General features: G+C 48.6%; 1 protein-coding gene across 2 annotated transcripts in view; it reads left to right on the forward strand.

The window, feature by feature from the left end:
* Positions 1-10,527, forward strand: part of ADAM9 (ADAM metallopeptidase domain 9) — a 32,348-nt gene that overhangs the window by 19,360 nt on the left and 2,461 nt on the right. The window contains exons 10-22 of one of the 2 annotated variants that reach the window (XM_042801473.1): positions 931-1,012; positions 1,785-1,918; positions 2,122-2,293; positions 2,414-2,506; positions 2,733-2,928; positions 3,456-3,561; positions 4,317-4,500; positions 5,025-5,105; positions 7,158-7,263; positions 7,760-7,859; positions 8,912-9,052; positions 9,534-9,636; positions 10,227-10,354. In XM_042801473.1, coding sequence (XP_042657407.1) covers positions 931-1,012; positions 1,785-1,918; positions 2,122-2,293; positions 2,414-2,506; positions 2,733-2,928; positions 3,456-3,561; positions 4,317-4,500; positions 5,025-5,105; positions 7,158-7,263; positions 7,760-7,859; positions 8,912-9,052; positions 9,534-9,636; positions 10,227-10,354 — 1,626 coding nt within the window. The remainder of the gene's footprint in view (positions 1-930; positions 1,013-1,784; positions 1,919-2,121; positions 2,294-2,413; positions 2,507-2,732; positions 2,929-3,455; positions 3,562-4,316; positions 4,501-5,024; positions 5,106-7,157; positions 7,264-7,759; positions 7,860-8,911; positions 9,053-9,533; positions 9,637-10,226; positions 10,355-10,527) is intronic. The other variant, XM_042801472.1, reaches the window with a different exon arrangement.

Below are 10,527 nucleotides of genomic sequence, written 5' to 3' on the forward strand. Positions count from 1 at the left end.
AGTTCCCTGGCTCCTCTTTATTTCCCTTTTCAAAAATGGAAGTTTTGTTTCCCCTTTTCCAGTCAGTGGGAACTTTGCCACACTGCCACAACTTCTCAAATGTGATGGACAGTGGCTTGGCCACTTCATCTGCCAGGTCCCTCAGGACCCACAGATGCATCTCATCAGTTCCCATGGACTTGGGCACCTTCATGTTCCTTAGATGGTCTTGACCCTGATCTTCTCCTACAGCAGGTGGTTCTTCATTCTCCCAATCCCCACCTTCACCTTCTGCATCTTAGGCACCGTGGCTGGAGCCCTTGCTGGTGAAGGCTGTGGCAAAAATCTCATTGAGTACCTTGGGCTTCTCCACAGCCCAGGGCACCAAGTTTCCCTTTTTCTTCCAGAGCAGGCCCACATTTTCCCTAATCCTTCCTTTTATCACCAAGGTATCTGTAAAAGTTTCTTTTGTTGCCCTTCACATCCCTGGCCAGATTTAATTCTGTCAGGGCTTTGGCCTCCCCAGTGTGTGAAGAAACAGACAACTGTGTAGAAACAAAATAAGACAGTAATGAAAAGGAGGTTGACAAGGAAAGAAATCTATGGAGTTTGACAATAGTAGAAGGACAGCTAACAGCCAATAAAAACAAATTATTTTAAGGGTGGACCACTTAGGTCTTTATAGAGGGAAGATGTGGAAGAGGCCGACTTTCTCTGCAAACTCTTGTCTTAACTCAAAAAGAATAAAAGAACCATGAATAGAAAGATAAAGCTGGACTGATACATTCATACCCGCAGTCAATAGTAGTGCTCCTTCGTTAACGTTGGAAAGCTGGAAAAGCAGTATTTTGTGCCCCACAAGCAGAAGCGATGGTGGGCTGTACTGTTGGCAGTGTCGTGTGTCTGTACAGTCGGGATGATTGCCTTTCCTTTTTCTCCCCACAACTGTAGGAAAAAGGGGTTTGGTGGCACAGCTGGAATGGCCTATGTTGGAACAGTGTGCTCCAAGAGCCACGCAGGAGGCATTAATGTGGTGAGATATCTTTAGTGATACTGTGAATGTGATCAAGATACGAGTTTTGTGCTCCAGAAGTCTTCCTGGAAGTGCAGAATCCTTGGTAACAAAGCTGAAGTGTCTTAGTGGGGGCTTTTATGTGGTTCCCAACTGTTTCTGGCAACTATGTGATATCTGGATCACAACATTTCTGTAGTCTTCTGCATCCTCTGCTCAGCTTCCCCTCTCCTCAGTGTGCAGCACTCATGGAAAAGGGACGGGGTTCCTGTGCTGGCGTTTTAAGCACCCCTGCCTTAGAAGTGTGTGCGAGCTGTGGATGTTCTCAGATCTGTCCTCTGGTGTCTGCTTGACTTGCACAGTCGTGAACTCCTAGAGCTGTGCTGGTTGACTGCCCTCTTTATGTGAAACTGCAGGGCGTTCATGAACTGAATGGCTGATCTCAGATAACTGGCAATCCCAGCAATCTTGTTTTCTTGGACTAGTAACAGAAGTACTGGAATTGGAGTTTGCATATTTAAGGAGATTTGGGCTGGTATGGCGAACTCTAGTTTTTGTGTTAATGTTGCAGCTGCACTGGAAAGTGGAGGTTGTTAGGTAGTGTCCCAGATCTCTAAGGGCTCTTAGTAATAAGTGAATGACATGCACTTGGTTGGAAAGCAGGCACAGTTGGTCTGAGAATCCTGTTAATGTAGAGACACAATGACAGATGTGTCTTTTTAGCACATAAATAAATGCTGACTTTCTCAATATAAGCTGTCTGCTAATTTTTATCTGTTTTGCTCTTGTGCAGTTTGGAAGAATCAGTATACAGATGTTTGCATCAATTATGGCTCATGAACTTGGACACAACCTGGGGATGAACCACGATGATGATCGTGTCTGTCACTGCGGAGCAAGCAGTTGCATTATGAGCTCTGGAGCATCGTAAGTGACAACAGGGAAAGCATTTTCTGAGGGCCAAAACTCCCCACCCACGTGCTTAGTTTTTACAGGTTGCTTTCACGTTGCAAAGAGTTGTGTCACACTTGCAGCTCATGGGGAAAGCAAATCTTACCCTTGTTCTACAAACTGAAGGAATGCTTGTGGGTTGGCTTAGTGTGAAGATAAGCTCGTGTTTGCTGTTGCAGGGGCTCAAGGAACTTCAGCAGCTGCAGTGCAGAAGACTTTGAGAAGCTAACTCTCAACAAAGGTGGAAGCTGCCTGCTCAACGTTCCCAAGCCTGATGAAACCTACAGCGTCCCGTACTGTGGGAACAGGCTGGTGGATGCTGGGGAGGAGTGTGACTGTGGTTCCCCAAAGGTTAGTAGCCTGTGTGTTTTGCAGATGTTGCCAGGGTGGCCTTGTGTGCCCCTCGCTGGAGAGGGGACTGTGCGTGGCAGAGGTGCGATTTCTTGACATTCACAGCACTTCTGTTTTCAGGAATGTGAGAGTGATCCTTGCTGTGAACCAGGTGCTTGCAGACTCCGATCCGGTGCTGAATGTGCTTATGGTGACTGCTGTAAAAACTGCCGGGTGAGAGACTCAAACGTGTTATTTGGAAGTGTTGCTCGGTGGTTGGGAAAAGGGGAGTGTTGGCCCAGCCAGCGTCTGAGAGAGGGAATTGGGCGCGTACGCAGCACCCACCAGCGGCTTCAGAGCGGTGCCCTGCTTTGGGGGCACCTTGGGGTCAGGTGCAGGTTCGTCTCTGCTGTAAGAGTTCTATTTTCGGATGCAGTTTCCTTTTCCCTTCTCTCTTTAGCTCCTTCCTGGAGGAACTGAGTGTCGGGCGAGTAGCAACGAGTGTGACCTTCCAGAGTACTGCAATGGCACGTCCCAGTTCTGCCAGCCAGACTTCACGGTTCAGAACGGTCACCCGTGCCACAACGAGGAAGCCTACTGTTACAACGGCGTCTGCCAGTACTACGACGCGCAGTGTCAGGATATCTTTGGCTCGAGTAAGGAAGAGCACGGCGTTACGATTTTTCTGGGAGACATAGCTAAAAGAATACACCGAGTTTATTTAAAATATAGTTACTTGTTTTCGTGTAACAAAGACCAGCTGGCTTTGGCAAAGGATTTGAAATAGTGGTATTTATGGTTTTGCCTTCACACCTTCTTCCTTTGTTACATTTAAGGCTGTGCTGGTGATTCAAGTAGTAATTTTCTTGCGTGGTCATTCCTATTACAGCAGGGCTTCGGGTGTTTTGGGCTGTAAAGAAGCCACGAAGGAATATCAAATGGTACAATTGACTCAATGTTAAGTGACTATTTTTCTCTCTCTCTTTTTAAACTTGGAACCTTGTAGTGCTGCCACGTTCACCTCTTTCTTGTTTTGATCGAGTTCATAAGCTATCTGTGCTGCATGGGAAGTCCTGTGCGTAGCAGGACGACTGCTCTGGGTAAAAGAGATGTGATGAAACGAGCTGTTTCTGTGCCTGTTTAACTTGGTTCCTCTGTCTGGGGGATGGGCTGTTGTTTGCAGAAGCCAAAGCAGCCCCCAACATTTGTTTTGCTGAAGTGAATTCCAAGGGTGACCGATTTGGCAACTGTGGTTTCCATGGCCATGACTACAAGAAATGTTCCAGCTGGTGAGTTGAGCCCAGTGCGTCAAGAAATTCCTAAACATATAATTGAGAATCCTTCCTCCGGTGCTGTAGTATTACTTTGGGGTGCTTTAGCAGGTGCACTGGGGAGAGACATGTTACCCCATAATCTAACCTCATTGACATGTATGTGTCATTCTGAAACCACAGTGAGATAGCTTAGAAAAGATGTGTTTTATCCTGTTTTCTAAAGCTATTATTAATGCTTAAAGCCCCCACACTTAGGCAGTTGTAAGTTTTTTTTTGACTTTTTCAGATTGTCTGACTTTATCTCTTGCACATAGTAGTTGAAATGAGTTTGAATGCTCAGACAATTCTTCCATAGCTGGGTTTGAAGCTCCTGGGCTCGTGCCACAGTTTCCTGCGAGTGCAGTGCTCTGTGGCCCTGGGGGACCTGTGTCTCACGCATTCAGACATGGGGCTGTGGCAAGGAGAGTGTGTCCCACGTCTCCTATCATTGATTGTTCTTATCCTAAGGTGGCCACGTACAGAAAAATAAGTAGCAAATCGTCATGTTTTCGTTAGTGTAAAGATCCTAGCAGCTTACAGAAAGAAGGGATAAATCCATACCCTTGCATCACTGAAATGAGGCCAAGCTCAATTTCGTTTGGCAAGTTGCCTCAATTTTATTTTCGAGTAGTGTCTTCCAGTAGAAAGAAAAGATCATATCAAATGTGTGATAGGCTTTTTCTCGGAATAAATTCAAGTGTCACTACAGTATTCATATGTTGTTGTTGTAGGAACGCCATGTGTGGGAAGCTGCAATGTGAAAATGTGAAAACTATGCCTGTTTTTGGAATTAAGCCTGCTATTATCCAAACTCCCATTGGAGGCACCACGTGCTGGGGTGTAGATTTCCAGCTAGGCTCTGATATCCCAGATCCAGGAATGGTGAATGAAGGCACCAAATGTGATACTGGAAAGGTAATTTACAATTTCAAAGTGATTTCTGACAGTAATAATTCAGGGGGGTTCATGAGAATAAGATTTTCAGCTACGTTATTTCATTGATATTTACGGTGCGTGTAGCTAATGCAGGACTGAGCAGGTCCATTGGTTCCCCACGCTGCCTAGTACTGCACAAATGTAGCAAGCCTTTCTAGATAAAGCAATAGAAATTGAGCTTGTTGGGAGCCAGCATCTTTGCTCTGTTAACGAGCGGGAAGAGCTGGGTGCACACGAATGCCTTTAAGACAGCTTCCAGTTAAAATCCGACTAAGCTAAAAAGCCTGGGGGCTTAGCCCCAGCAGAGGAATGTGCATTCCACACAGCCTTACTGCGGCGTTCAGTCCTGTTCCTTTACGTTCAGACTAGAGACACACGATTCCAGAGGCAGTTCAGGCCCCTGCGGGGGCTTTGCTCTGCCTGGGTGAGCCCGGGGCGGCTGGGGGGCAGGTCGGCGAAGTGCCGCCTCCCCTCCCACTGCCTGCACCTCTGCGTCCCCCCAGATCTGCCGGCACTTCCAGTGCGTGAGTGCCTCCGTCCTGAACTACGACTGCGACGTGGAGAGGCAGTGTCACGGCCACGGGGTAAGTGGTGTCACGGCCAGGGGGTAAGTGGTGTCACGGCCACGGGGTAAGTGGTGTCACGGCCAGGGGGTAGGTGGTGTCACGGCCAGGGGGTAAGTGGTGTCACGGCCAGGGGGTAAGTGGTGTCACGGCCAGGGGGTAAGTGGTGTCACGGCCAGGGGGTAGGTGGTGTCACGGCCACGGGGTAAGTGGTGTCACGGCCACGGGGTAAGTGGTGTCACGGCCAGGGGGTAGGTGGTGTCACGGCCAGGGGGTAAGTGGTGTCACGGCCAGGGGGTAAGTGGTGTCACGGCCAGGGGGTAAGTGGTGTCACGGCCAGGGGGTAGGTGGTGTCACGGCCACGGGGTAGGTGGTGTCACGGCCAGGGGGTGGGTAAGTGGTGTCACGGCCAGGGGGTAGGTGGTGTCACGGCCAGGGGGTAAGTGGTGTCACGGCCAGGGGGTAAGTGGTGTCACGGCCAGGGGGTAAGTGGTGTCACGGCCACGGGGTAAGTGGTGTCACGGCCACGGGGTAAGTGGTGTCACGGCCAGGGGGTGGGTAAGTGGTGTCACGGCCAGGGGGTGGGTAAGTGGTGTCACGGCCACGGGGTAAGTGGTGTCACGGCCAGGGGGTGGGTAAGTGGTGTCACGGCCACGGGGTAAGTGGTGTCACGGCCAGGGGGTAAGTGGTGTCACGGCCAGGGGGTAAGTGGTGTCACGGCCAGGGGGTAAGTGGTGTCACGGCCACGGGGTAAGTGGTGTCACGGCCAGGGGGTAAGTGGTGTCACGGCCAGGGGGTAAGTGGTGTCACGGCCACAGGGTAAGTGGTGTCACGGCCACGGGGTAAGTGGTGTCACGGCCAGGGGGTAAGTGGTGTCACGGCCAGGGGGTAAGTGGTGTCACGGCCACGGGGTAAGTGGTGTCACGGCCACGGGGTAGGTGGTGTCACGGCCAGGGGGTAGGTGGTGTCACGGCCACGGGGTAAGTGGTGTCACGGCCAGGGGGTGGGTAAGTGGTGTCACGGCCAGGGGGTAAGTGGTGTCACGGCCACGGGGTAAGTGGTGTCACGGCCACGGGGTAAGTGGTGTCACGGCCAGGGGGTGGGTAAGTGGTGTCACGGCCAGGGGGTGGGTAAGTGGTGTCACGGCCAGGGGGTAAGTGGTGTCACGGCCAGGGGGTAAGTGGTGTCACGGCCACGGGGTAAGTGGTGTCACGGCCAGGGGGTAAGTGGAGCCGCTGCCCCTGCTGAGCGTCCGCTTGCGGCCGAGTCCTGCTGTGGCCCGCAGAGTTTCTGCGTGCAGCCCTCTGACACCTTCCTCGCGAGAGCACTGGAGTTCTAGAGCCAATGACCGTGCAAATATGTAAACAGGCTTTTTCAATCAAAAGTCCCAGCTCGAGCCAGGTACGCTGTAATTGTGCGTAATCAGGAGAGTCTATATACTAGTCTTTTTTGCACCTAGGAGGTCTTTTGCCCTTCTCTGTTTAAGGCTGTAACTGATGTGGAATAAAGTAATTGTGCTGCTAGATGCGGTGATTAAAAAAAATTCTGTGGGGTTCTTGAGAATGGGTTTTGCTATAAAAAGCTGCTTTTTGGTACTGTTAATGAGAAAAGTGCCTTTAACAGTCAGCAAAAATTGGACCAAAGTTACGTAAGTGGAGGGAGTTTTAAAATGGTAGACAGTAACTTAATTTTTCTGTTTTGTTTAACTGTAAAACTCTATAAAATGTCTCTGGGCAAGAGAGCCTGTAACAGTATCAAAAAAATCTTTGACAAAAGCTCTTGAGATGATTTTTTTTTTTTTGCCAAGCAAGAATTCCCAATTCCAGTATTACTAATGTAATTCGAAACTCCGCATCTCACAATAAAAAAGAAAAAGCCATGCAGTTGAAGCCGTTAGAACAGCTAATCCTTGGCAGCTGGTCCTGCCCCACGCTGCGCTCGCCCAGGCGCGGGTACGGTCGGGGCGCCTGGCCGGGCGGCTCCGGGCTGCTGGCCAGAGTGGAGCGGGCCCGCGGGAGGACGCGGGAGGAGCTGAGGGGACCCGATTGCCATGTTGGTGTTGTTCAAACCCAGGTGTGCAACAACAACAGGAACTGTCACTGTGAAGCAGGCTGGGCCCCTCCTTACTGCGACGTGACGGGCTACGGCGGGAGCCTGGACAGCGGCCCGCCTTACAACGGCAAGTACCGGCGGGGCTGCTGCGGCCGGGCCCCCGGCCCTGGGGCCGCTCCGACTGCTGACGGGCCGGGGGCTGGCTCTGCACCAGCTTCCCTTCACAAACTATTCCAGTCAGGGTTTTGGGCTCGAGGTGCTGCACGTCTCTCTTCTGGGACGCTGGGGGTCTGTAACGAAGCTGGGCTGGTCTCACTGCCTTCAGGTGATTTCTGCCACCTTGGGCCAGGATCCTCCTGGACTTCTCCGTATCCAGTCCGGGAACGGAAGGCCCCTTCTGTTCTTAGAGCCAAACAAAACCTGAAGTTTGGCTGAGGATGTGGGTTCAAATCCGTGGATGTGAATCTGCGTCTCCATAAGGACGTGTGGCTTCTCGCGGTGGTGGCAGGGACGAGTAGCTGCCCTGTTCTGGTAGCTGCAGGTAGTTGCCTGTGAACCTGCAGTGCAGTCAGGACTAACGTTGACAAATCATTATTTTATTAATGCTTATCATTTGAGTTCAGACAGAATGCTTTGTTTGGCAGTAAATACCAATGGAGTCCCTGACCCAAACAACTTACAGTATGGAAGAGAAGTACGCAGTAAAGAAGCAGGGAGATACAGGAGCTTGTGACACTATATTTGCAGGCAGCTCACTGCATTTTTTTGTGGAGGGAAGAGATAGGTTGGGGAGGGAATTTTGTGTTGGTTTGTTGGTGTGGGTTTTTGGTTGGTTGGTTGGGTTTTTTTGTTGTTGCTGTTTTGTTTTGTGTTTTTTAATGTAGTTTTTCCCTCAGGAAAGGTACTAGGTCAGTGTGACGTGGCCAGATATCTGTTTGAATGCAAGAGTGGGAAAATGGTGACCGGGGCAGGGAAACACAATTCATGCACGTGAGAAAGCAAACTGAAAGAGGCTGTGAAGCTTGCTTTTCTCACTGGCAGTTTGAAGATGAAATAGGAAGCCAAATCCAAGCTGTAAGTTGGAGAAAACTTGTGCAGTGCCCATGTGAAGTATATAGGGACAGGATTGATGTAGTCCCTTCTATGAGCTGCAAGAATGATCTTGAAGACTGTTTTTCGTAAGATGGTGTGGGTTTTGGGGAAGCTAGACACTACGTTGATGCGATAACAGACTGGGCAGTTGCGTTGGAGCATGGACAGATGCTTCAAATCATCAGACAAAAAAAAGGGAAAGGCTTTTTTTTTTTTTTCCACAGCCTGCAGTGGAGAAATTTGCTACATGTAAAAATGTGGAGATTGTTAAGAACTTGAGTTCTTTGCCTACTGCAAACTATGGTAGGAAGATTTAGGAACAGACCAAAGGGCAGAAGCTCTGTTTTCCTCTTTCAGTCAAGCTCTGAAGATCTTCGCGGTAATGTAGTGACAGAAAAATTAGGTATTGATCTAGTAATTCAATATGCTGTTATATCCCGGGATATCATGGCACATACAGTTCTTTCATCTTTGACCAGACAATCCCTGTGAAAAGGTAATCAGAAAAGAATATACTTGGGCATATATCTTGCAGTCTTACTAGATTCTTTAGCTTTTTCTTCTATGGAAAAGGGAAAATAGTTGTAGAACCAATCTTACCAAATATTCACTGCTACAATGAATCAGGTGGTGGTAATGCCATGTAATGCCATGTAATACTTTTTTCTTCTTCTTTGGGGACAAAACAAAGACACCTCACTGAGAAATGGGCTACTGGTATTTTTTTTCCTGGTCCTCGCCCTCCTTATAGCGACTGCTCTGGCATTTGCAAAAAGAGACAAGCTGAAGCGATGCTGTAGAAGATTAATGTCACACTGCCATTCGTGAGTACCTTCTCCTTTTTACCTTCTCCTTTGCCCTTTTGAAATAGTCCAGAGACATTTGTTTGCACCAGCCAGGGCCCAAGTACGGAGGCATATTCCAGTCCCAAGGTGTCGGGCAAAGGCCCTGCATCAAATGATGCATGTAGCTTGCCCCAGGCAGAAAAGATAAATTCATCTTCAATTGAGGGAGCAGAGAACTTCCTTTTTAATGTTCTGTTTGCTGCCATGCATGGGTGATGGGGTTTATATTTTTGGGGTTCCACCTTTAGTATGAAGTGGCGAAATGAAGCTGTCACAGTCCTAAGCAGAAAAAGGGCTATATTGTTTATTAGATACGTGGCAAATACTATCTTCCTGACATCTGATATGTACTAAGATAAAATAAATCCATCTAGCGGGTTCGAAATGCTTGGGTTCACAGCCTGCATAGTCATTCTGTCCAGGTCGGATGCTCACACAGTCCGTATCGATTGGATTTCAGGTCAGTTCCGTCACCACCTCCTAGAACAGAAACCGAACCGAGAGACTACCACCAGAGAGGCTTTTCACACGGCATGCCTTATGCTGCAAGAGGGGTTCCCATGGTAGGAATGACCCACTCTTCATTACTTACTTGCTATCTGTTATTCTAAAGTAACAGATGAAGACAGTTTATATAGTTTTTGTCCTAATAAAAGCTTCAAAGTTACTTTACTTCTTCATTCCTGCAAATTGGGTTTTCTCTTCACTAAGAGGCAGAAAGAATGATTATTTCCTAAGGCGTGTGGAGGGAATTCCTCGGTTTCCCACTGCTTAAGCTTTTTTATGGGCTGTGCTTGGCTTGGCAAGCATTTACCTGCCTTGCTGCCCCCCTTGCCCCACCTGAGGAGGGCAGCAATCCTTGCCAGCTCCCTTATCCCACTCCTTTGCAGACCAGTTACCTCTCTGAATGCAATAACTAGCCAAAGCACGCTCGCAGAAGAAATCAAACGCTTGTTGTGATCAGCCTTTCTGTTTTTCCAAAATACAGTATTTTCTAGACTGCTGTTGCTTCTTTCTACTGAGTTTCTCAGAAGGAAAGAGCAACTCTGACATTTCCAGGTTTGTTGCAAGTGTTAAATGTCACTTAACTAAACAAATACTTCAATTCCCTATGTGCAAATTTGTGAATGTTCTCATTATGTTTTCTTCATAGGATATGGAACCAAATACCTTTCCTGTGCCGTCTTACCCAGTTAACCAGCATCCTCAGCAGGCTTATCACCAGTTTTACTACCCGTCTCCGCAGTACCAGGCACAGCAGCCACAGAAGCTGCCGACAAGGTTGGATGAGTTATTGCAAATAACTATTGGCAGTTGCACAGATATATAGAGAGATTGTCACTGCCTTCATCTCTGTAAGCATTAGGGCTCTTCATCATGTGGATGATGAAGTAAACAACATGTATTATAATAATCGTAATATAATACTAATATGTATTACATAATGAATATAC

This window comes from Tyto alba, unplaced genomic scaffold (assembly GCF_018691265.1).
Source record: "Tyto alba isolate M040663 unplaced genomic scaffold, T.alba_DEE_v4.0 Super-Scaffold_34, whole genome shotgun sequence".
NCBI classification, from domain to species: Eukaryota; Metazoa; Chordata; class Aves; order Strigiformes; family Tytonidae; genus Tyto; species Tyto alba.